The sequence below is a fragment of the Aquarana catesbeiana genome, linkage group LG04 (assembly GCF_042186555.1).
Source record: "Aquarana catesbeiana isolate 2022-GZ linkage group LG04, ASM4218655v1, whole genome shotgun sequence".
Lineage (NCBI taxonomy): Eukaryota > Metazoa > Chordata > Amphibia > Anura > Ranidae > Aquarana > Aquarana catesbeiana.
Window position 1 is genome coordinate 265,056,787 of NC_133327.1, and position 27,515 is coordinate 265,084,301.

Below are 27,515 nucleotides of genomic sequence, written 5' to 3' on the forward strand. Positions count from 1 at the left end.
GTAGCTGCAAAAAGCTGGGATGTATATATAAACTGCTACTGCAGCTAGCAGAATCAACTGCCTGCCTGTAGTATTATTAGTATGAGAAAACCAGGTAGCATTAGGTGCACACTGTTCAGAGGACACAGTACACTAACTGTAAATACTGCAGCTGCCTGCCTGTGGTATTAATAGGTTTAGAAGAAAAGCAATTGTCTTCAGGTAGCTTTAGGTGTACACTGTGCAGAGGATGCAGTACACTAACTGTAAATATTGCAGCTGCCTGTCTGTGGTACTAATAGAATCAGAAGAACACCACCAATTTTCTTCAGGTAGCTTTAGGTGCACACTGTGCAGAGGACACAGTACACTAACTGTAAATACTGTAGCTGCCTGCCTGTGGTATTAATAGGATCAGAACAACAGCAATTGTCTTCAGGTAGCTTTAGGTGCACACTGTGCAGAGGACACAGTACACTAACTGTAAATACTGCAGCTGCCTGCCTGTGGTATTAATAAGATCAGAAGAACACCACCAATTTTCTTCAGGTAGCTTTAGGTGCACACTGTGCAGAAGACACTGTACACTAACTTTAAATACTGCAGCTGCCTGTCTGTGGTATTAATAGGATCAGAACAACAGCAATTGTCTTCAGGTAGCTTTAGGTGCACACTGTGCAGAGGACGCAGTACAATAACTGTAAATACTGCAGCTGACTGCCTGTGGTACTAATAGGATCAGAAGAACAAAACCAATTTTCTTCAGGTAGCTTTAGGCGCACACTGTGCAGAGGACACAGTACACTAACTGTAATTACTGTAGCTGCCTGCCTGTGGTATTAATAGGATCAGAACAACAGCAATTGTCTTCAGGTAGCTTTAGGTGCACACTGTGCATAGGACACACTACACTAACTGTAAATACTGCAGCTGCCTGCCTGCGGTATTAATAGGATCAGAACAACAGCAATTGCAATTGTTGGAAGCGGGTACTTGAAATTAGAACAAGCACTGACATTTGTCGTGTGGAGGAGGAGCAAAGTTCTAAAGAGTTCCATGGGCACTTCTTATAAACTTGCCAGACTATATGAACTTTTTAAGGTAGCTTAACCGAAACATGTGATACATAAATACAAAAATGTGTTTTTAGTAATATTTACAACAGTTATAAGCTGTAAATTGTCATTTTTTATATTTGAGAGAGAATCTTTGCTTATTATAATCTTCTTCTCCTTGCCATACAAAACATATTGCATTTGGCCATAAATATATTAAAAAAGTAAAAAGCTGTGAGGCATTACAAAATGCAAGTAGAACCTCTAATTTTTCCATTGTTATTGTCTGTTGGGGAGATCTATACTTCCCATCCTGTCCCAGTGACACAGCAGGAAGTAAGAGGAAATCTTTCAATACCTAACAGAAGATCTAACCCCTTTTCAATTTGTCAAATGTTAAAATAGGTAAAAAAAAATTAGGTTAGGGTTCATATGGGATTAAATGCATCATCAGTTAAATACTAAATATCGGTCTTAATGCCTAAAGGATATTAGTATAAAACAAGCTGTCCCCAGTGCATTAAGCCTGTCCTTAAAATTATAAGCCTAACTTTACAAATAGATCCAACTTATTTGGTAAAAATCCATCCTTAGGGACAGGGCAAAGAGAAGAAAATTAGAAAAATGAAGGATGCATATGGAAATATGTTATAGCTAGACAACAGGCTCAATTCGCAAAGCTTTGACACAAGAATTTAGCTTTCTAATTTAACCACATGGGTGACATTTTCACATCTTATTGGACTTAGCTAGAAATATCTGTCACTATTTTACAACTATGTATACTTATCCTGGTGTTTTAGCTTTGTGAATTCAGTCTAATGATATTAAACTGATTTTAGCTTCAAAGATTAATATCTGCTTGTGATTGACAGTAAGCAGTTCTATAGCCAATAGCAGGCTGTTTGTCCATGGAATTTGCCTACTGCCTGCCCCCAATCACAGGGAGACAGATGACCTGATGGGGAATTAGTGTCTCTGAATCCCATTCAGGCTCCTAACTACAAAACTCTTCAGCCATTGAGCTGCCTGTGTGGCAACTGTAGTGGTGGGGAGGGAGCTTAGCTGCACCGAGGATGGAGGGTATCTACCTGCTGGAAACAGTTACATGAAATTAGAACAAGCACTGACATTTGTCGTGTGGAGGAGGAGCAAAGTTCTAAAGAGTTCCATGGGCACTTCTTATAAACTTGCCAGACTATATGAACTTTTTAAGGTAGCTTAACCAAAACATATGATACATAAATACAAAAATGTGTTTTTAATAATATTTATAACAGTTATAAGCTGTAAATTGTCATTATTTATATTTGAGAGAGAATCTTTGCTTATTATAATCTTCTTCTCCTAGCCATACAAAACATATTGCATTTGGCCATACAGTGTGGATCAAAAGTTTGGGCACCCTAGGTAAAAATGTGTATTAATGTGCATAACAAAGCCAAGGAAAGATGGAAAAATCTCCAAATGGCATCAAATTACAGATTACACATTCTTATAATATGTCAAAAAAGTTAGATTTTATTTCCATCATTTACACTTTCAAAATTACAGAAAACAAAAAAATGGCATCTGCAAAAGTTTGGGCACCCTGCAGAGTTAATATCATGTACTGCCCCCTTTGGCAAGTATCACAGCTTGTAAACGCTTTTTGTAGCCAGCCAAGAGTCTTTCAATTCTTGTTTGAGGTATCTTTGCCCATTCTTCCTTACAAAAGTCTTCCAGTTCTTTGAGATATCTGGGCTGTCTGTCACGCACTGCTCTTTTAAGGTCTATCCATAGATTTTCAATAATGTTGAGGTCAGGAGATTGTGAAGGCCATGTCAAAACCTTCAGTTTACGCCTCTTGATGTAATCCCCCGTGGATTTTGAGGTGTGTTTAGGATCAATATCCATTTGTAGAAGCCATCCTCTCTTTAACTTCAGCTTTTTCACAGATGGCATCAAGTTACCATCCAAAATTTGCTGAAATTTTATTGAATCCATTTTTCCTTCTACTCGTGAAAAGTTCCCTGTTCCACTGGTTGCAATACAACCCCAAAGCATGATTGATCCACCCCCATGCTTAACAAATGGACAGAGGTTCTTTTCATTAAATTCTGTGCCCTTTCTTCTCCAAACGTACCTTTGCTCATTCAGGCCAAAAAGTTCTATTTTAACCTCATCGGTGCACAGAACTTGTTTCCAAAATGCCTCAGGCTTCTCTATATGTTCATTTGCAAAGTTCAAACGCTGATTTTTGTGGTGAGGACGTAGAAGAGGTTTTCTTCTGATGACTCTTCCATGAAGACCATATTTGTACAAGTATCTCTTTATAGTGGAATAGTGTACCACAACTCCAGTGTCTGCCAGATCTTTCTGGAGGGATCGTGCAGTCAAACGTGGGTTTTGAATTGCTTTTCTCACAATCTTGCGAGCTGTTCTGTCTGATATTTTTCTTGGTCTTCCAGATCTTGCTTTAACTTCCACTGTTCCTGATGACTGCCATTTCTTAATTACATTCCGAACAGAGGATATTGATATCTGAAAACGCTTTGCTATCTTCTTATAGCCTTCTCCAGCTTTGTGAGCGTCAACTATTTTCAGTTTCAGTTTTCTAGACAACTGCTTAGAAGAACCCATGGTGCTGGTTGTTGGGGCAAGGTCAGGTGAGTCTGGCCATTTAAAACCTTTGAGATTGACATCACCTGGTCTTCCCAGACGATGATTGAGAACAATCCATGACACTGGCAGGTCTCTGCTTTGCAAAGGGGGCAGTGCATGCAATAAATTCTGCAGGGTGCCCAAACTTTTGCAGACACCATTTTTTTGTTTTCTGTAATTTTTGAAAGTGTAAATCATGGAAATAAAATCTAACTTTTTTTGACATATATTACACATATGTGTAATCTGTAATTTGATGCCATTTGGAGATTTTTCCATCTTTCCTTGGCTTCGTTATGCACATTAATACACATTTTTACCTGGGGTGCCCAAACTTTCGATCCCCACTGTAAACATATTAAAAAAGTAAAAAGCTGTGAGGCATTACAAAATGCAAGTAGAACCTCTAATTTTTCCATTTTTATTGTCTGTTGGGGAGATCTATACTTCACATCCTGTCCCAGTGACACAGCAGGAAGTAAGAGGAAACCTTTCAATACCTAACAGAAGATCTACCCCCTTTTCAATTTGTCAAAAGTTAAAATAGGTACAAAAAATTACTATAGGGTTGATATGGGATTAAATTCATCATCATTTACATAAAAGACTCCATTCTTCTTTGCACTTCTTGGTGATGAGGGTTATGTGTGTGTTGAATGTTTTAGACTTGTTTTACACACATTATTTGTTAACCCTATGCAGTGTACATTGTGCTGGGAACCACATGAAAGCTGCAGCAAGCTGCACATTTTCTAACATGCCACACCTGCAACACCAACTAATAGCACATATGGGCCTATATCAAGACAACGTTCAGAATCTATGAATTTAATAAAACGCTAAATATCTCTGATCAATAGATTGAGTTGTCCATTCCCACAGACACTTACTTGTGTAGTTAACTGTCACAGAGCTGTCTCCTTTTATACTGTTTCCTCCAACAAGGGCAGAGACCAGAAAGGTGTAATAATTGCCAGGTATCAGATTCTGTATGGTATAAGATGTTGTGGGACTGGGCACAATTATACTGAAAGAAGAATTTTCCCGGATTTGGATCTGGTAGGAACTTGCATTTCCAGTAGGTTGTAGCCAGCTCAGAGATACAGACGTGGTGGTGATATTGAAATTTGCAAGGCTTTGTACTTTTTCAGGACCTACAAACAAAAAAGAATAGTTTGGTTTAAAATAATTCAGCTAAGTTAACCATTAATTTGAAAGATTGTACTAAATATAGTACTACATATATATTGGTCTTAATGCCTAAAGGATATTAGTATAAAACAAGCTGTCCCCAGTGTATTAAGCCTGTCCTTAAAATTATAAGCCTAACTTTACAAATAGATCCAACTTATTTGGTAAATATCCATCCTTAGGGACAGGGCAAACAGAAGCAAATTAGAAAAATGAAGGATGCATATGGAAATATGTTATAGCTAGACAGCAGGCTCAATTCACAAAGCTTTGACACAAGGATTTAGCTTTCTAATTTAGCCACATGGATGACATTTTGCCAGCCAGTAATCATCCCTCCCCTTGATACCATGAATACGAGGATCCTTCCGCAGGCTTTTAAGGATCGGGGAGGCCATGCAGCGAAGGTTTGCTGAGGCATTCAGTCCAGAGTCCTCTGGGTCACTAAGGACGACATGATCTGCAGCCACCTCCTCCCAGCCACGTACAAGTCCATGAGTTTCTTCGGACTGTAAATGATCCCTTGAAGACTTCTGCTGATGCTGAGTGCCAGGCTCCACCTCCATGCTGACACAATCCTCCTCCTTCTCCTCCTCCTCGTCCTCTTCCTGTGTGATCTGCGGGCACACAGGAAGACTGTCTGGATAAAGGGGGCCTTGAGAGGTAAGGAAGTCCTCCTCTTCCTCCCTCTGTTCTGCCTCAAGTGCCCTGTCCATTATTCCACACAGCGTGTGCTCCAACAGGTGGACAAGAGGGACAGTGTCACTGATGCATGCACTGTCACTGCTCACCATCCTCGTGGCCTCCTTAAATGGTGACAGGACAGTGATGCATCCCTGATCATAGCCCACTATGACCCTGTCCTGGTGCCATAGTCGCATAGGTACTCATTGATGGCCCTCTGCTGCGTGTACAGCTGCTGAAGCATGGCCAACATTGAGTTCCACCTGGTGGGCATGTCACAGATTAGGCGGTTCTTGGTCAGGTTAAATTCCTTTTGGAGGTCAGCCAGCCGAGCACTGGCATTATATGACCTGTGGAAATGCATACAGACTTTCCTGGCCTGCCTCAGGACATCCTGTAAGCCTGGGTACCTGCCCAAGAACTGCTGCACCACCAAGCTAAGGACGTGTGCCAAACAGGGCACATGGGTCAGTTGTCCCTGTCGGAGGGCAGAGAGGAGGTTGGTGCCATTGTCGCAAACCACCATACCTGGCTTAAGCTGGCGTGGCATCAACCACCTCTGAACCTGCCCCTGCAGAGCTGACAGAATTTCTGCCCCAGTGTGGCTCCTGTCCCCCAAGCACAGCAGCTCAAGTACCGTGTGGCATCTTTTTGCCTGCGTAGCCCCTTGAACTCCAACGGAGCATCGCTGGTTCCGAGAACAAATCAGCACAGGTAGAGGCCATGGAGGAAGAAGAAGAGGAGGGGGTGGAGGAGAGAGGTGTTGCAGAATCACCACTAGTAGAATTTTGGAGGTGTGGTTGCGGAACAACCTCCAACACTACTGCACCCTGTCCTGCATCCTTCCCAGCTGCCAGAAGAGTCACCCAGTGCACGGTGAAACATAGGTAATGTCCCTGTCCATGCCTGCTGGACCATGAGTCAGCGGTAATATGCACCTTACCACTGACCGCCCTGTCCAGCGAGGCCAAGACATTGCCTTCCACATGCAGGTAGAGAGCCGAAATCGCCTTCCGTGAGAAAAAGTGGCGTTCGGGAACCTGCCACTAAGGAGCCGCACATTCCACAAACTCACGAAAGGGGGCAGAGTCTACCAACTGAAAACGCAGCAGTTGAAATGCTAGCAATTTAGCCAAGCTAGCATTCAACCGCTTGGCATGTGGATGGCTGGGAGCAAACTTCTTTCGGCAGTGCAACAGCTGGGGCAGGGAAATTTGCCTGGTACAATTTGACGTCGGTGTGCCAATAGCAGATTGCCCGCAAGTACTTGGCTGTGACACACCTAATTTTACACCTTCATTCCTCTCAGTGCAGGTTTCAGAGAGGATTGAAGGTATAGTGGGTTGGAGATCCCAGCTGATGAGGAGCAAGGAGAGGTCCGCTTTGTTCTTTGGTGTGGGTCTTTTAGGTACGCTTGCCAATGAACTGCATGGCAGGTCGACATATGTCTGGTCAAGCATGTGGTGCCCAAGCGGGTGATGTTTTGGCCACGTGAGATATGCTTGAGACATATGTTGCAAATAGCAGCGGTGGGATATGATGCACTCGTATCAAAAAAGGCCCACACCAAAGAACTTTTGGAATAACGCACAGAGACAGCAGCACCCTGAACATGCAGAGCTCTGCGGTGTGATGCAGTCGGTGTGCTGCCCTTAAGCTGACCCCTGGAGGGCATCCTGCCTCGTTGGAGATGTGCCTCCTCCTCTCTCCTATAAGGCACCCACGTGGAGTCAGTGACCTCATAATCCCCTCCCTCCTCATCACTGGAAAGCTGGCAGTATGCTGCAGCAGAGGGAACATGACTGCCAGATTGCTGTCCTTCTTGGGCACTCCCCCTCTCTGGGCTCACGTTACTGCCTTCCTCTAGCTGGGTACCATCATCGGAGCCTACAAAGAGCTGGGCATCCTCCTCGAGCATGTACCCAACACTGTGGTCAAACAGATCGGGGAACTCCTCAGGAGGACATGGTGGGGCTAGGGAAGGAGTGATTGATGCCATTGAGCCGAGGGAAGAGGCCACATTGGCAGCTGCTTTGCCAGACAAAGTACCCTGAGCCTGGGTGAGAGAGAATGAGGAGGATGAGGACGGCTTGGTCATCCACTCTACCAAGTCTTCCGCATGTTGAGGCTCAACACGACCAGCTGCCGAAAAAAAGGACAAGCGTGTCCCACGGCCACGTGCTGATGAGGATGCACCGTGTCCATGACCAGCACTGTTGCCTCTAGACACAGAGCCTGCTTGCCCTATTTTATTGGCTTGTGACTGTCTGCCTCTCCTTGTTGGCCTTCCAGACATACTAATGGCCTGCAATGAGATGTAGCTGCAAAAAGCTGGGATGTATATATAAACTGCTACTGCAGCTAGCAGAATCAACTGCCTGCCTGTAGTATTATTAGTATGAGAAAACCAGGTAGCATTAGGTGCACACTGTTCAGAGGACACAGTACACTAACTGTAAATACTGCAGCTGCCTGCCTGTGGTATTAATAGGTTTAGAAGAAAAGCAATTGTCTTCAGGTAGCTTTAGGTGTACACTGTGCAGAGGATGCAGTACACTAACTGTAAATATTGCAGCTGCCTGTCTGTGGTACTAATAGAATCAGAAGAACACCACCAATTTTCTTCAGGTAGCTTTAGGTGCACACTGTGCAGAGGACACAGTACACTAACTGTAAATACTGTAGCTGCCTGCCTGTGGTATTAATAGGATCAGAACAACAGCAATTGTCTTCAGGTAGCTTTAGGTGCACACTGTGCAGAGGACACAGTACACTAACTGTAAATACTGCAGCTGCCTGCCTGTGGTATTAATAAGATCAGAAGAACACCACCAATTTTCTTCAGGTAGCTTTAGGTGCACACTGTGCAGAAGACACTGTACACTAACTTTAAATACTGCAGCTGCCTGTCTGTGGTATTAATAGGATCAGAACAACAGCAATTGTCTTCAGGTAGCTTTAGGTGCACACTTTGCAGAGGACGCAGTACAATAACTGTAAATACTGCAGCTGACTGCCTGTGGTACTAATAGGATCAGAAGAACAAAACCAATTTTCTTCAGGTAGCTTTAGGCGCACACTGTGCAGAGGACACAGTACACTAACTGTAATTACTGTAGCTGCCTGCCTGTGGTATTAATAGGATCAGAACAACAGCAATTGTCTTCAGGTAGCTTTAGGTGCACACTGTGCATAGGACACACTACACTAACTGTAAATACTGCAGCTGCCTGCCTGCGGTATTAATAGGATCAGAACAACAGCAATTGCAATTGTTGGAAGCGGGTACATGAAATTAGAACAAGCACTGACATTTGTCGTGTGGAGGAGGAGCAAAGTTCTAAAGAGTTCCATGGGCACTTCTTATAAACTTGCCAGACGATCCACCCCCATGCTTAACAGTTGGACAGAGGTTCTTTTCATTAAATTCTGTGCCCTTTCTTCTCCAAACGTACCTTTGCTCATTCAGGCTAAAAAGTTCTATTTTAACCTCATCGGTGCACAGAACTTGTTTCCAAAATGCCTCAGGCTTCTCTATATGTTCATTTGCAAAGTTCAAACGCTGATTTTTGTGGTGAGGATGTAGAAGAGGTTTTCTTCTGATGACTCTTCCATGAAGACCATATTTGTACAAGTATCTCTTTATAGTGGAATAGTGTACCACAACTCCAGTGTCTGCCAGATCTTTCTGGAGGGATCGTGCAGTCAAACGTGGGTTTTGAATTGCTTTTCTCACAATCTTGCGAGCTGTTCTGTCTGATATTTTTCTTGGTCTTCCAGATCTTGCTTTAACTTCCACTGTTCCTGATGACTACCATTTCTTAATTACATTCCGAACAGAGGATATTGATATCTGAAAACGCTTTGCTATCTTCTTATAGCCTTCTCCAGCTTTGTGAGCGTCAACTATTTTCAGTTTCAGTTTTCTAGACAACTGCTTAGAAGAACGCCTTGGTGCTGGTTGTTGGGGCAAGGTCAGGTGAGTCTGGCCATTTAAAACCTTTGAGATTGACATCACCTGGTCTTCCCACACAATGATTGAGAACAATCCATGACACTGGCAGGTCTCTGCTTTGCAAAGGGGGCAGTGCATGCAATAAATTCTGCAGGGTGCCCAAACTTTTGCAGACACCATTTTTTTGTTTTCTGTAATTTTTGAAAGTGTAAATCATGGAAATAAAATCTAACTTTTTTTGACATATATTACACATATGTGTAATCTGTAATTTGATGCCATTTGGAGATTTTTCCATCTTTCCTTGGCTTCGTTATGCACATTAATACACATTTTTACCTGGGGTGCCCAAACATTCGATCCCCACTGTAAACATATTAAAAAAGTAAAAAGCTGTGAGGCATTACAAAATGCAAGTAGAACCTCTAATTTTTCCATTTTTATTGTCTGTTGGGGAGATCTATACTTCACATCCTGTCCCAGTGACACAGCAGGAAGTAAGAGGAAACCTTTCAATACCTAGCAGAAGATCTACCCCCTTTTCAATTTGTCGAAAGTTAAAATAGGTACAAAAAAATTACGATAGGGTTGATATGGGATTAAATTCATCATCATTTACATAAAAGGCTCCATTCTTCTTTGCACTTCTTGGTGATGAGGGTTATGTGTGTGTTGAATGTTTTAGACTTGTTTTACACACATTATTTGTTAACCCAATGCAGTGTACATTGTGCTGGGAACCACATGAAAGCTGCAGCAAGCTGCACATTTTCTAACATGCCACACCTGCAACACCAACTAATAGCACATATGGGCCTATATCAAGACAACGTTCAGAATCTATGAATTTAATAAAACGCTAAATATCTCTGATCAATAGATTGAGTTGTCCATTCCCACAGACACTTACTTGTGTAGTTAACTGTCACAGAGCTGTCTCCTTTTATACTGTTTCCTCCAACAAGGGCAGAGACCAGAAAGGTGTAATAATTGCCAGGTATCAGATTCTGTATGGTATAAGATGTTGTGGGACTGGGCACAATTATACTGAAAGATGAATTTTCCCGGATTTGGATCTGGTAGGAACTTGCATTTCCAGTAGGTTGTAGCCAGCTCAGAGATACAGACGTGGTGGTGATATTGGAATTTGCAAGGCTTTGTACTTTTTCAGGACCTACAAACAAAAAAGAATAGTTTGGTTTAAAATAATTCAGCTAAGTTAACCATTAATTTGAAAGATTGTACTAAATCCAGCACTACATATATTGGTCTTAATGCCTAAAGGATATTAGGATAAAACAAGCTGTCCCCAGTGCATTAAGCCTGTCCTTAAAATTATAAGCCTAACTTTACAAATAAATCCAACTTATTTGGTAAATACCCATTCTTAGGGACAGGGCAAAGAGAAGCAAATCAGAAAAATGAAGGATGCATATGGAAATATGTTATAGGTAGACAATAGGCTCAATTCTCAAAGCTTTGACACAAGGATTTAGCTTTCTAATTTAGCCACATGGGTGACATTTTCACATCTTATTGGACTTAGCTAGAAATATCTGTCACTATTTTACAACTATGTATACTTATCCTGGTGTTTTAGCTTTGTGAATTCAGTCTAATGCTATTAACCTGATTTTAGCTTCAAAGATTAATATCTCCTTGTGATTGACAGTAGGCAGTTCTATAGGCAATAGCAGGCTGTTTGTCCATGGAATTTGCCCACTGCTTGCAGTCAAACACAGGGAGACAGATGACCTGATGGGGAATTAGTGTCTCTGAATCCCTATCAGGCTCCCAACTACAAAACTCTTCAGCCATTGAGCTGTCTGTGTGGCAACTGTAGTGGTGGGGAGGGAGCTTAGCTGCACCGAGGATGGAGGGTATCTACCTGTTGGAAACAGGTACATGAAATTAGAACAAGCACTGACATTTGTCGTGTGGAAGAGGAGAAAAGTTCTAAAGAATTCCATGGGCACTTCTTATAAACTTGCCAGACTATATGAACTTTTTAAGGTAGCTTAACCGAAACATGTGATACATAAATACAAAATTTTTTTTTAATAATATTTTCAACAGTTATAAGCTGTAATTTGTCATTTTTTTATATTTGAGAGAGAATCTTTGCTTATTATAATCTTCTTCTCCTAGCCATACAAAACATATTGTATTTGGCCATAAATATATTTAAAAGGTAAAAAACTGTGAGGCGTTACAAAATGCAAGTAGAACCTATAATTTTTCCATTTTTATTGTCTGTTGGGGAGATCTTTACTCCACATCCTGTCCCAGTGGCACAGCAGGAAGTGAGAGGAAACCTTTCAATACCTAACAGAAGATCTAACCCCTTTTCAATTTGTCAAAAGTTAAAATAGGTATGAAAAAAATTACGTTAGGGTTCATATGGGATTAAATGCATCATCATTTACATAAAGGCTCTATTCTCCTTTGCACTTCTTGGTGATGAGGGTTGTGTGTGTGCTGAATGTTTTAGGCTTGTTTTACCCACATTACTATTTAACCCCATGCAGTGTGCATTGTGCTGGAAACCATATCAAAGCTGCAGCAAGCTGGACATTTTCTAACATGCCACACCTGCAACGCAACTAATAGCACATATGGGCCTATATCAAGACAACTTTCAGAATCTATGAATTTAATAAAAAGCTAAATATCTCTGATCAATAGATTGAATTGTCCATTCCCACAGACACGTACTTGTGTAGTTAACTGTCACAGAGCTGTCTCCTTTTATACTGTTTCCTCCAACAAGGGCAGAGACCAGGAAGGTGTAATAATTGCCAGGTACCAGATTCTGTATGGTATAGGATGTTGTGGGACTGTTCACAATTATACTGAAAGATGGATTTTCCTGGATCTGGATCTGGTAGGAACTTGCATTTCCAGTAGGTTGTAGCCAGCTCAGAGATACAGACGTGGTGGTGATATTGGAAGCTGCAAGGCTCTGTACTTTTTCAGGAACTACAAACAAATAAGAATAGTTTGGTTTAAAATAATTCAGCTAAGTTAACTATTAATTCGAAAGTTTGTACTAAATACAGCACTACATATATTGGTCTTAATGCCTAAAGGATATTAGGATAAAACAAGCTGTCCCCAGTGCATTAAGCCTGTCCTTAAAATTATAAGCCTAACTTTACAAATAAATCCAACTTATTTGGTAAATACCCATTCTTAGGGACAGGGCAAAGAGAAGCAAATCAGAAAAATTAAGGATGCATATGGAAATATGTTATAGGTAGACAATAGGCTCAATTCACAAAGCTTTGACACAAGGATTTAGCTTTCTAATTTAGCCACATGGGTGACATTTTCACATCTTATTGGACTTAGCTAGAAATATCTGTCACTATTTTACAACTATGTATGCTTATCCTGGTGTTTTAGCTTTGTGAATTCAGTCTAATGCTATTAACCTGATTTTAGCTTCAAAGATTAATATCTCCTTGTGATTGACAGTAGGCAGTTCTATAGCCAATAGCAGGCTGTTTGTCCATGGAATTTGCCCACTGCTTGCAGTCAAACACAGGGAGACAGATGACCTGATGGGGAATTAGTGTCTCTGAATTCCTATCAGGCTCCCAACTACAAAACTCTTCAGCCATTGAGCTGTCTGTGTGGCAACTGTAGTGGTGGGGAGTTAGCTTAGCTGCACCGCGGATGGAGGGTATCTACCTGTTGGTAACAGGTACATGAAATTAGAACAAGCACTGACATTTGTCGTGTGGAGGAGGAGAAAAGTTCGAAAGAGTTCCATGGGCATTTCTTATAAACCTGCCAGACTATATGAACTTTTTAAGGTAGATTAACCGAAACATGTGATACATAAATACAAAAATGTGTTTTTAATAATATTTACCACAGTTATAAGCTGTAAATTGTCATTTTTTTATATTTGAGAGAGAATCTTTGCTTATTATAATCTTCTCCTAGCCATACAAAACATATTGCATTTGGCCATGAATATATTTAAAAGGTAAAAAGCTGTGAGGCATTACAAAATGCAAGTAGAACCTATAATTTTTCCATTTTTATTGTCTGTTGGGGAGATCTTTACTCCACATCCTGTCCCAGTGACACAGCAGGAAGTGAGACGAAACCTTTCAATACCTAACAGAAGATCTAACCCCTTTTCAATTTGTCAAAAGTTAAAATAGGTACAAAAAAATTAAGTTAGGGTTCATATGGGATTAAATGCATCATCATTTACATAAAGGCTCCATTCTCCTTTGCACTTCTTGGTGATGAGGGTTGTGTGTGTTTTGAATGTTTTAGGCTTGTTTTTCCCACATTACTATTTAACCCCATGCAGTGTGCATTGTGCTGGAAACCACATGAAAGCTGCAGCAAGCTGGACATTTTCTAACATGCCACACCTGCAACGCAACTAATAACACATATGGGCCTATATCAAGACAACTTTCAGAATCTATGAATTTAATAAAAAGCTAGAAAAAATAGACTGAGTTGTCCATTCCCATAGACACTTACTTGTGTAGTTAACTGTGACAGAGCTGTTTCCTTTTATACTGTTTCCTCCAACAAGGGCAGAGACCAGGAAGGTGTAATAATTGCCAGGTATCAGATTCTGTATGGTATAGGATGTTGTGGGACTGGGCACAATTATACTGAAAGATGAATTTTCTAGGATCCGGATCTGGTAAGAACTTGCATTTCCAGTAGGTGGTAACCAGTTCAGAGATAGTGACGTGGTGGTGATATCGTAAGCTGTAAGACTCTGAACTTTTTCAGGCACTAAAAACAAATTAGAATAGTTTGGCAATAAGTAACTCACCAAATTAGATCCATAATTCCAAAGACTGCACATACACATAGTACTACTAAATACTTGGTATTAGTGTCCAAAGAATGTTGGGATTAAAACAAGCTGTCCCCAGTGAATTAAGGCTATTGACAATCCTTTAAGACCACTATCACATATTCTTTTCAAACAGATCTAGCTATTTGTTAACTATCCATCCTTAGGGTCAGGTAAAAAAGAAAAGGAAGTTATAGAAATAAGAAAAACATATGGAAATATATTATAGCTAGGCCTTCATCTTCAATTCACAAAGCTTTGACACAAGGATAAGTCTCTCTAATTTACCCATGTCATTGTAATTTTCGCATTTTATTGGATTTAGCTGAAAATAACTGTCACTCTTTTAACCTCCCTGGTGGTATGATTATGTCAGATTTTTGATGCTCAAAGTGGTACTTTGTTTTGCATGGAAATTTGGCGTTTTATATTGTCTGTTGGGGAGATCTTTACTCCACATCCTGTCCCAGTTACACAGCAGGAAGTGAGAGGAAACCTTTCAATACCTAACAGAAGATCTAACCCCTTTTCAATTTGTCAAAAGTTAAAATACGTACAAAAAATTAAGTTAGGGTTCATAGCATATGGGATTAAATGCATCATCATTTACATAAAGGCTCCATTCTCCTTTGCACTTCTTGGTGATGAGGGTTGTGTGTGTGCTGAATGTTTTAGGCTTGTTTTACCCACATTACTATTTAACCCCATGCAGTGTGCATTGTGCTGGAAACCATATCAAAGCTGCAGCAAGCTGGACATTTTCTAACATGCCACACCTGCAACGCAACTAATAGCACATATGGGCCTATATCAAGACAACTTTCAGAATCTATGAATTTAATAAAAAGCTAAATATCTCTGATCAATAGATTGAATTGTCCATTCCCACAGACACTTACTTGTGTAGTTAACTGTCACAGAGCTGTCTCCTTTTATACTGTTTCCTCCAACAAGGGCAGAGACCAGGAAGGTGTAATAATTGCCAGGTACCAGATTCTGTATGGTATAGGATGTTGTGGGACTGTTCACAATTATACTGAAAGATGGATTTTCTTGGATCTGGATCTGGTAGGAACTTGCATTTCCAGTAGGTTGTAGCCAGCTCAGAGATACAGACGTGGTGGTGATATTGGAAGCTGCAAGGCTCTGTACTTTTTCAGGAACTACAAACAAATAAGAATAGTTTGGTTTAAAATAATTCAGCTAAGTTAAACATTAATTCGAAAGATTGTACTAAATCCAGCACTACATATATTGGTCTTAATGCCTAAAGGATATTAGGATAAAACAAGCTGTCACCAGTGCATTAAGCCTGTCCTTAAAATTATAAGCCTAACTTTACAAATAAATCCAACTTATTTGGTAAATACCCATTCTTAGGCACAGGGCAAAGAGAAGCAAATCAGAAAAATGAAGGATGCATATGGAAATATGTTATAGGTAGACAATAGGCTCAATTCACAAAGCTTTGACACAAGGATTTAGCTTTCTAATTTAGCCACATGGGTGACATTTTCACATCTTATTGGACTTAGCTAGAAATATCTGTCACTATTTTACAACTATGTATACTTATCCTGGTGTTTTAGCTTTGTGAATTCAGTCTAATGCTATTAACCTGATTTTAGCTTCAAAGATTAATATCTCGTTGTGATTGACAGTAGGCAGTTCTATAGGCAATAGCAGGCTGTTTGTCCATGGAATTTGCCCACTGCTTGCAGTCAAACACAGGGAGACAGATGACCTGATGGGGAATTAGTGTCTCTGAATCCCTATCAGGCTCCCAACTACAAAACTCTTCAGCCATTGAGCTGTCTGTGTGGCAACTGTAGTGGTGGGGAGGGAGCTTAGCTGCACCGAGGATGGAGGGTATCTACCTGTTGGAAACAGGTACATGAAATTAGAACAAGCACTGACATTTGTCGTGTGGAAGAGGAGAAAAGTTCTAAAGAGTTCCATGGGCACTTCTTATAAACTTGCCAGACTATATGAACTTTTTAAGGTAGCTTAACCGAAACATGTGATACATAAATACAAAATTTTTTTTTAATAATATTTACAACAGTTATAAGCTGTAATTTGTCATTTTTTTATATTTGAGAGAGAATCTTTGCTTATTATAATCTTCTTCTCCTAGCCATACAAAACATATTGTATTTGGCCATAAATATATTTAAAAGGTAAAAAACTGTGAGGCGTTACAAAATGCAAGTAGAACCTATAATTTTTCCATTTTTATTGTCTGTTGGGGAGATCTTTACTCCACATCCTGTCCCAGTGGCACAGCAGGAAGTGAGAGGAAACCTTTCAATACCTAACAGAAGATCTAACCCCTTTTCAATTTGTCAAAAGTTAAAATAGGTATGAAAAAAATTACGTTAGGGTTCATATGGGATTAAATGCATCATCATTTACATAAAGGCTCTATTCTCCTTTGCACTTCTTGGTGATGAGGGTTGTGTGTGTGCTGAATGTTTTAGGCTTGTTTTACCCACATTACTATTTAACCCCATGCAGTGTGCATTGTGCTGGAAACCATATCAAAGCTGCAGCAAGCTGGACATTTTCTAACATGCCACACCTGCAACGCAACTAATAGCACATATGGGCCTATATCAAGACAACTTTCAGAATCTATGAATTTAATAAAAAGCTAAATATCTCTGATCAATAGATTGAATTGTCCATTCCCACAGACACGTACTTGTGTAGTTAACTGTCACAGAGCTGTCTCCTTTTATACTGTTTCCTCCAACAAGGGCAGAGACCAGGAAGGTGTAATAATTGCCAGGTACCAGATTCTGTATGGTATAGGATGTTGTGGGACTGTTCACAATTATACTGAAAGATGGATTTTCCTGGATCTGGATCTGGTAGGAACTTGCATTTCCAGTAGGTTGTAGCCAGCTCAGAGATACAGACGTGGTGGTGATATTGGAAGCTGCAAGGCTCTGTACTTTTTCAGGAACTACAAACAAATAAGAATAGTTTGGTTTAAAATAATTCAGCTAAGTTAACTATTAATTCGAAAGTTTGTACTAAATACAGCACTACATATATTGGTCTTAATGCCTAAAGGATATTAGGATAAAACAAGCTGTCCCCAGTGCATTAAGCCTGTCCTTAAAATTATAAGCCTAACTTTACAAATAAATCCAACTTATTTGGTAAATACCCATTCTTAGGGACAGGGCAAAGAGAAGCAAATCAGAAAAATTAAGGATGCATATGGAAATATGTTATAGGTAGACAATAGGCTCAATTCACAAAGCTTTGACACAAGGATTTAGCTTTCTAATTTAGCCACATGGGTGACATTTTCACATCTTATTGGACTTAGCTAGAAATATCTGTCACTATTTTACAACTATGTATGCTTATCCTGGTGTTTTAGCTTTGTGAATTCAGTCTAATGCTATTAACCTGATTTTAGCTTCAAAGATTAATATCTCCTTGTGATTGACAGTAGGCAGTTCTATAGCCAATAGCAGGCTGTTTGTCCATGGAATTTGCCCACTGCTTGCAGTCAAACACAGGGAGACAGATGACCTGATGGGGAATTAGTGTCTCTGAATTCCTATCAGGCTCCCAACTACAAAACTCTTCAGCCATTGAGCTGTCTGTGTGGCAACTGTAGTGGTGGGGAGTTAGCTTAGCTGCACCGCGGATGGAGGGTATCTACCTGTTGGTAACAGGTACATGAAATTAGAACAAGCACTGACATTTGTCGTGTGGAGGAGGAGAAAAGTTCGAAAGAGTTCCATGGGCATTTCTTATAAACCTGCCAGACTATATGAACTTTTTAAGGTAGATTAACCGAAACATGTGATACATAAATACAAAAATGTGTTTTTAATAATATTTACCACAGTTATAAGCTGTAAATTGTCATTTTTTTATATTTGAGAGAGAATCTTTGCTTATTATAATCTTCTCCTAGCCATACAAAACATATTGCATTTGGCCATGAATATATTTAAAAGGTAAAAAGCTGTGAGGCATTACAAAATGCAAGTAGAACCTATAATTTTTCCATTTTTATTGTCTGTTGGGGAGATCTTTACTCCACATCCTGTCCCAGTGACACAGCAGGAAGTGAGACGAAACCTTTCAATACCTAACAGAAGATCTAACCCCTTTTCAATTTGTCAAAAGTTAAAATAGGTACAAAAAAATTAAGTTAGGGTTCATATGGGATTAAATGCATCATCATTTACATAAAGGCTCCATTCTCCTTTGCACTTCTTGGTGATGAGGGTTGTGTGTGTTTTGAATGTTTTAGGCTTGTTTTTCCCACATTACTATTTAACCCCATGCAGTGTGCATTGTGCTGGAAACCACATGAAAGCTGCAGCAAGCTGGACATTTTCTAACATGCCACACCTGCAACGCAACTAATAACACATATGGGCCTATATCAAGACAACTTTCAGAATCTATGAATTTAATAAAAAGCTAGAAAAAATAGACTGAGTTGTCCATTCCCATAGACACTTACTTGTGTAGTTAACTGTGACAGAGCTGTTTCCTTTTATACTGTTTCCTCCAACAAGGGCAGAGACCAGGAAGGTGTAATAATTGCCAGGTATCAGATTCTGTATGGTATAGGATGTTGTGGGACTGGGCACAATTATACTGAAAGATGAATTTTCTAGGATCCGGATCTGGTAAGAACTTGCATTTCCAGTAGGTGGTAACCAGTTCAGAGATAGTGACGTGGTGGTGATATCGTAAGCTGTAAGACTCTGAACTTTTTCAGGCACTAAAAACAAATTAGAATAGTTTGGCAATAAGTAACTCACCAAATTAGATCCATAATTCCAAAGACTGCACATACACATAGTACTACTAAATACTTGGTATTAGTGTCCAAAGAATGTTGGGATTAAAACAAGCTGTCCCCAGTGAATTAAGGCTATTGACAATCCTTTAAGACCACTATCACATATTCTTTTCAAACAGATCTAGCTATTTGTTAACTATCCATCCTTAGGGTCAGGTAAAAAAGAAAAGGAAGTTATAGAAATAAGAAAAACATATGGAAATATATTATAGCTAGGCCTTCATCTTCAATTCACAAAGCTTTGACACAAGGATAAGTCTCTCTAATTTACCCATGTCATTGTAATTTTCGCATTTTATTGGATTTAGCTGAAAATAACTGTCACTCTTTTAACCTCCCTGGTGGTATGATTATGTCAGATTTTTGATGCTCAAAGTGGTACTTTGTTTTGCATGGAAATTTGGCGTTTTATATTGTCTGTTGGGGAGATCTTTACTCCACATCCTGTCCCAGTTACACAGCAGGAAGTGAGAGGAAACCTTTCAATACCTAACAGAAGATCTAACCCCTTTTCAATTTGTCAAAAGTTAAAATACGTACAAAAAATTAAGTTAGGGTTCATAGCATATGGGATTAAATGCATCATCATTTACATAAAGGCTCCATTCTCCTTTGCACTTCTTGGTGATGAGGGTTGTGTGTGTGCTGAATGTTTTAGGCTTGTTTTACCCACATTACTATTTAACCCCATGCAGTGTGCATTGTGCTGGAAACCATATCAAAGCTGCAGCAAGCTGGACATTTTCTAACATGCCACACCTGCAACGCAACTAATAGCACATATGGGCCTATATCAAGACAACTTTCAGAATCTATGAATTTAATAAAAAGCTAAATATCTCTGATCAATAGATTGAATTGTCCATTCCCACAGACACTTACTTGTGTAGTTAACTGTCACAGAGCTGTCTCCTTTTATACTGTTTCCTCCAACAAGGGCAGAGACCAGGAAGGTGTAATAATTGCCAGGTACCAGATTCTGTATGGTATAGGATGTTGTGGGACTGTTCACAATTATACTGAAAGATGGATTTTCTTGGATCTGGATCTGGTAGGAACTTGCATTTCCAGTAGGTTGTAGCCAGCTCAGAGATACAGACGTGGTGGTGATATTGGAAGCTGCAAGGCTCTGTACTTTTTCAGGAACTACAAACAAATAAGAATAGTTTGGTTTAAAATAATTCAGCTAAGTTAAACATTAATTCGAAAGATTGTACTAAATCCAGCACTACATATATTGGTCTTAATGCCTAAAGGATATTAGGATAAAACAAGCTGTCACCAGTGCATTAAGCCTGTCCTTAAAATTATAAGCCTAACTTTACAAATAAATCCAACTTATTTGGTAAATACCCATTCTTAGGGACAGGGCAAAGAGAAGCAAATCAGAAAAATGAAGGATGCATATGGAAATATGTTATAGGTAGACAATAGGCTCAATTCACAAAGCTTTGACACAAGGATTTAGCTTTCTAATTTAGCCACATGGGTGACATTTTCACATCTTATTGGACTTAGCTAGAAATATCTGTCACTATTTTACAACTATGTATACTTATCCTGGTGTTTTAGCTTTGTGAATTCAGTCTAATGCTATTAACCTGATTTAAGCTTCAAAGATTAATATCTCGTTGTGATTGACAGTAGGCAGTTCTATAGGCAATAGCAGGCTGTTTGTCCATGGAATTTGCCCACTGCTTGCAGTCAAACACAGGGAGACAGATGACCTGATGGGGAATTAGTGTCTCTGAATCCCTATCAGGCTCCCAACTACAAAACTCTTCAGCCATTGAGCTGTCTGTGTGGCAACTGTAGTGGTGGGGAGGGAGCTTAGCTGCACCGAGGATGGAGGGTATCTACCTGTTGGAAACAGGTACATGAAATTAGAACAAGCACTGACATTTGTCGTGTGGAAGAGGAGAAAAGTTCTAAAGAGTTCCATGGGCACTTCTTATAAACTTGCCAGACTATATGAACTTTTTAAGGTAGCTTAACCGAAACATGTGATACATAAATACAAAAATTTGTTTTTAATAATATTTACAACAGTTATAAGCTGTAAATTGTCATTTTTTTATATTTGAGAGAGAATCTTTGCTTATTATAATCTTCTTCTCCTAGCCATACAAAACATATTGTATTTGGCCATAAATATATTTAAAAGGTAAAAAACTGTGAGGCGTTACAAAATGCAAGTAGAACCTATAATTTTTCCATTTTTATTGTCTGTTGGGGAGATCTTTACTCCACATCCTGTCCCAGTGACACAGCAGGAAGTGAGAGGAAACCTTTCAATACCTAACAGAAGATCTAACCCCTTTTCAATTTGTCAAAAGTTAAAATAGGTATGAAAAAAATTACGTTAGGGTTCATATGGGATTAAATGCATCATCATTTACATAAAGGCTCTATTCTCCTTTGCACTTCTTGGTGATGAGGGTTGTGTGTGTGCTGAATGTTTAAGGCTTGTTTTACCCACATTACTATTTAACCCCATGCAGTGTGCATTGTGCTGGAAACCATATCAAAGCTGCAGCAAGCTGGACATTTTCTAACATGCCACACCTGCAACGCAACTAATAGCACATATGGGCCTATATCAAGACAACTTTCAGAATCTATGAATTTAATAAAAAGCTAAATATCTCTGATCAATAGATTGAATTGTCCATTCCCACAGACACGTACTTGTGTAGTTAACTGTCACAGAGCTGTCTCCTTTTATACTGTTTCCTCCAACAAGGGCAGAGACCAGGAAGGTGTAATAATTGCCAGGTACCAGATTCTGTATGGTATAGGATGTTGTGGGACTGTTCACAATTATACTGAAAGATGGATTTTCCTGGATCTGGATCTGGTAGGAACTTGCATTTCCAGTAGGTTGTAGCCAGCTCAGAGATACAGACGTGGTGGTGATATTGGAAGCTGCAAGGCTCTGTACTTTTTCAGGAACTACAAACAAATAAGAATAGTTTGGTTTAAAATAATTCAGCTAAGTTAACTATTAATTCGAAAGTTTGTACTAAATACAGCACTACATATATTGGTCTTAATGCCTAAAGGATATTAGGATAAAACAAGCTGTCCCCAGTGCATTAAGCCTGTCCTTAAAATTATAAGCCTAACTTTACAAATAAATCCAACTTATTTGGTAAATACCCATTCTTAGGGACAGGGCAAAGCGAAGCAAATCAGAAAAATTAAGGATGCATATGGAAATATGTTATAGATAGACAATAGGCTCAATTCACAAAGCTTTGACACAAGGATTTAGCTTTCTAATTTAGCCACATGGGTGACATTTTCACATCTTATTGGACTTAGCTAGAAATATCTGTCACTATTTTACAACTATGTATGCTTATCCTGGAGTTTTAGCTTTGTGAATTCAGTCTAATGCTATTAACCTGATTTTAGCTTCAAAGATTAATATCTCCTTGTGATTGACAGTAGGCAGTTCTATAGCCAATAGCAGGCTGTTTGTCCATGGAATTTGTCCACTGCTTGCAGTCAAATACAGGGAGACAGATGACCTGATGGGGAATTAGTGTCTCTGAATTCCTATCAGGCTCCCAACTACAAAACTCTTCAGCCATTGAGCTGTCTGTGTGGCAACTGTAGTGGTGGGGAGTTAGCTTAGCTGCACCGCAGATGGAGGGTATCTACCTGTTGGAAACAGGTACATGAAATTAGAACAAGCACTGACATTTGTCGTGTGGAGGAGGAGAAAAGTTCGAAAGAGTTCCATGGGCATTTCTTATAAACTTGCCAGACTATATGAACTTTTTAAGGTAGATTAACCGAAACATGTGATACATAAATACAAAAATGTGTTTTTAATAATATTTACCACAGTTATAAGCTGTAAATTGTCATTTTTTTATATTTGAGAGAGAATCTTTGCTTATTATAATCTTCTTCTCCTAGCCATACAAAACATATTGCATTTGGCCATGAATATATTTAAAAGGTAAAAAGCTGTGAGGCATTACAAAATGCAAGTAGAACCTATAATTTTTCCATTTTTATTGTCTGTTGGGGAGATCTTTACTCCACATCCTGTCCCAGTGACACAGCAGGAAGTGAGACAAAACCTTTCAATACCTAACAGAAGATCTAACCCCTTTTCAATTTGTCAAAAGTTAAAATAGGTACAAAAAAATTAAGTTAGGGTTCATATGGGATTAAATGCATCATCATTTACATAAAGGCTCCATTCTCCTTTGCACTTCTTGGTGATGAGGGTTGTGTGTGTTTTGAATGTTTTAGGCTTGTTTTACCCACATTACTATTTAACCCCATGCAGTGTGCATTGTGCTGGAAACCACATGAAAGCTGCAGCAAGCTGGACATTTTCTAACATGCCACACCTGCAACGCAACTAATAACACATATGGGCCTATATCAAGACAACTTTCAGAATCTATGAATTTAATAAAAAGCTAGAAAAAATAGACTGAGTTGTCCATTCCCATAGACACTTACTTGTGTAGTTAACTGTGACAGAGCTGTTTCCTTTTATACTGTTTCCTCCAACAAGGGCAGAGACCAGGAAGGTGTAATAATTGCCAGGTATCAGATTCTGTATGGTATAGGATGTTGTGGGACTGGGCACAATTATACTGAAAGATGAATTTTCTAGGATCCGGATCTGGTAAGAACCTGCATTTCCAGTAGGTGGTAACCAGTTCAGAGATAGTGACGTGGTGGTGATATCGTAAGCTGTAAGACTCTGAACTTTTTCAGGCACTAAAAACAAATTAGAATAGTTTGGCAATAAGTAACTCACCAAATTAGATCCATAATTCCAAAGACTGCACATACACATAGTACTACTAAATACTTGGTATTAGTGTCCAAAGAATGTTGGGATTAAAACAAGCTGTCCCCAGTGAATTAAGGCTATTGACAATCCTTTAAGACCACTATCACATATTCTTTTCAAACAGATCTAGCTATTTGTTAACTATCCATCCTTAGGGTCAGGTAAAAGAAAAGGAAGTTATAGAAATAAGAAAAACATATGGAAATATATTATAGCTAGGCCTTCATCTTCAATTCACAAAGCTTTGACACAAGGATAAGTCTCTCTAATTTACCCATGTCATTGTAATTTTCGCATTTTATTGGATTTAGCTGAAAATAACTGTCACTCTTTTAACCTCCCTGGTGGTATGATTATGTCAGATTTTTGATGCTCAAAGTGGTACTTTGTTTTGCATGGAAATTTGGCGTTTTATATTGTCTGTTGGGGAGATCTTTACTCCACATCCTGTCCCAGTTACACAGCAGGAAGTGAGAGGAAACCTTTCAATACCTAACAGAAGATCTAACCCCTTTTCAATTTGTCAAAAGTTAAAATACGTACAAAAAATTAAGTTAGGGTTCATAGCATATGGGATTAAATGCATCATCATTTACATAAAGGCTCCATTCTCCTTTGCACTTCTTGGTGATGAGGGTTGTGTGTGTGCTGAATGTTTTAGGCTTGTTTTACCCACATTACTATTTAACCCCATGCAGTGTGCATTGTGCTGGAAACCATATCAAAGCTGCAGCAAGCTGGACATTTTCTAACATGCCACACCTGCAACGCAACTAATAGCACATATGGGCCTATATCAAGACAACTTTCAGAATCTATGAATTTAATAAAAAGCTAAATATCTCTGATCAATAGATTGAATTGTCCATTCCCACAGACACTTACTTGTGTAGTTAACTGTCACAGAGCTGTCTCCTTTTATACTGTTTCCTCCAACAAGGGCAGAGACCAGGAAGGTGTAATAATTGCCAGGTACCAGATTCTGTATGGTATAGGATGTTGTGGGACTGTTCACAATTATACTGAAAGATGGATTTTCTTGGATCTGGATCTGGTAGGAACTTGCATTTCCAGTAGGTTGTAGCCAGCTCAGAGATACAGACGTGGTGGTGATATTGGAAGCTGCAAGGCTCTGTACTTTTTCAGGAACTACAAACAAATAAGAATAGTTTGGTTTAAAATAATTCAGCTAAGTTAAACATTAATTCGAAAGATTGTACTAAATCCAGCACTACATATATTGGTCTTAATGCCTAAAGGATATTAGGATAAAACAAGCTGTCCCCAGTGCATTAAGCCTGTCCTTAAAATTATAAGCCTAACTTTACAAATAAATCCAACTTATTTGGTAAATACCCATTCTTAGGGACAGGGCAAAGAGAAGCAAATCAGAAAAATGAAGGATGCATATGGAAATATGTTATAGGTAGACAATAGGCTCAATTCACAAAGCTTTGACACAAAGATTTAGCTTTCTAATTTAGCCACATGGGTGACATTTTCACATCTTATTGGACTTAGCTAGAAATATCTGTCACTATTTTACAACTATGTATACTTATCCTGGTGTTTTAGCTTTGTGAATTCAGTCTAATGCTATTAACCTGATTTTAGCTTCAAAGATTAATATCTCGTTGTGATTGACAGTAGGCAGTTCTATAGGCAATAGCAGGCTGTTTGTCCATGGAATTTGCCCACTGCTTGCAGTCAAACACAGGGAGACAGATGACCTGATGGGGAATTAGTGTCTCTGAATCCCTATCAGGCTCCCAACTACAAAACTCTTCAGCCATTGAGCTGTCTGTGTTGCAACTGTAGTGGTGGGGAGGGAGCTTAGCTGCACCGAGGATGGAGGCCTGTTGGAAACAGGTACATGAAATTAGAACAAGCACTGACATTTGTCGTGTGGAAGAGGAGAAAAGTTCTAAAGAGTTCCATGGGCACTTCTTATAAACTTGCCAGACTATATGCACTTTTTAAGGTAGCTTAACCGAAACATGTGATACATAAATACAAAAATTTGTTTTTAATAATATTTACAACAGTTATAAGCTGTAAATTGTCATTTTTTTATATTTGAGAGAGAATCTTTGCTTATTATAATCTTCTTCTCCTAGCCATACAAAACATATTGTATTTGGCCATAAATATATTTAAAAGGTAAAAAACTGTGAGGCGTTACAAAATGCAAGTAGAACCTATAATTTTTCCATTTTTATTGTCTGTTGGGGAGATCTTTACTCCACATCCTGTCCCAGTGACACAGCAGGAAGTGAGAGGAAACCTTTCAATACCTAACAGAAGATCTAACCCCTTTTCAATTTGTCAAAAGTTAAAATAGGTATGAAAAAAATTACGTTAGGGTTCATATGGGATTAAATGTATCATCATTTACATAAAGGCTCTATTCTCCTTTGCACTTCTTGGTGATGAGGGTTGTGTGTGTGCTGAATGTTTTAGGCTTGTTTTACCCACATTACTATTTAACCCCATGCAGTGTGCATTGTGCTGGAAACCATATCAAAGCTGCAGCAAGCTGGACATTTTCTAACATGCCACACCTGCAACGCAACTAATAGCACATATGGGCCTATATCAAGACAACTTTCAGAATCTATGAATTTAATAAAAAGCTAAATATCTCTGACCAATAGATTGAATTGTCTATTCCCACAGACACTTACTTGTGTAGTTAACTGTCACAGAGCTGTCTCCTTTTATACTGTTTCCTCCAAGAAGGGCAGAGACCAGGAAGGTGTAATAATTGCCAGGTACCAGATTCTGTATGGTATAGGATGTTGTGGGACTGTTCACATTTATACTGAAAGATGGATTTTCTTGGATCTGGATCTGGTAGGAACTTGCATTTCCAGTAGGTTGTAGCCAGCTCAGAGATACAGACGTGGTGGTGATATTGGAAGCTGCAAGGCTCTGTACTTTTTCAGGAACTACAAACAAATAAGAATAGTTTGGTTTAAAATAATTCAGCTAAGTTAAACATTAATTCGAAAGATTGTACTAAATCCAGCACTACATATATTGGTCTTAATGCCTAAAGGATATTAGGATAAAACAAGCTGTCCCCAGTGCATTAAGCCTGTCCTTAAAATTATAAACCTAACTTTACAAATAAATCCAACTTATTTGGTAAATACCCATTCTTAGGGACAGGGCAAAGAGAAGCAAATCAGAAAAATGAAGGATGCATATGGAAATATGTTATAGGTAGACAATAGGCTCAATTCACAAAGCTTTGACACAAGGATTTAGCTTTCTAATTTAGCCACATGGGTGACATTTTCACATCTTATTGGACTTAGCTAGAAATATCTGTCACTATTTTACAACTATGTATACTTATCCTGGTGTTTTAGCTTTGTGAATTCAGTCTAATGCTATTAACCTGATTTTAGCTTCAAAGATTAATATCTCCTTGTGATTGACAGTAGGCAGTTCTATAGGCAATAGCAGGCTGTTTGTCCATGGAATTTGCCCACTGCTTG

At 39.2% G+C, this 27,515-nt stretch overlaps 1 protein-coding gene across 1 annotated transcript in view; it reads right to left on the reverse strand.

Annotated features, from left to right (window-relative positions):
* The window catches only part of LOC141141228 (tenascin-X-like), a 167,616-nt gene that overhangs the window by 20,004 nt on the left and 120,097 nt on the right, over positions 1 to 27,515 (reverse strand). The window contains exons 35-46 of the mRNA XM_073628914.1: positions 26,697 to 26,960; positions 24,898 to 25,161; positions 23,673 to 23,936; positions 21,876 to 22,139; positions 20,070 to 20,333; positions 18,843 to 19,106; positions 17,049 to 17,312; positions 15,244 to 15,507; positions 14,017 to 14,280; positions 12,223 to 12,486; positions 10,418 to 10,681; positions 4,568 to 4,831 (exon numbers count right to left, since the gene is read on the reverse strand). Of these exons, the coding sequence (XP_073485015.1) occupies positions 4,568 to 4,831; positions 10,418 to 10,681; positions 12,223 to 12,486; positions 14,017 to 14,280; positions 15,244 to 15,507; positions 17,049 to 17,312; positions 18,843 to 19,106; positions 20,070 to 20,333; positions 21,876 to 22,139; positions 23,673 to 23,936; positions 24,898 to 25,161; positions 26,697 to 26,960 (3,168 nt within the window). The remainder of the gene's footprint in view (positions 1 to 4,567; positions 4,832 to 10,417; positions 10,682 to 12,222; positions 12,487 to 14,016; positions 14,281 to 15,243; positions 15,508 to 17,048; positions 17,313 to 18,842; positions 19,107 to 20,069; positions 20,334 to 21,875; positions 22,140 to 23,672; positions 23,937 to 24,897; positions 25,162 to 26,696; positions 26,961 to 27,515) is intronic.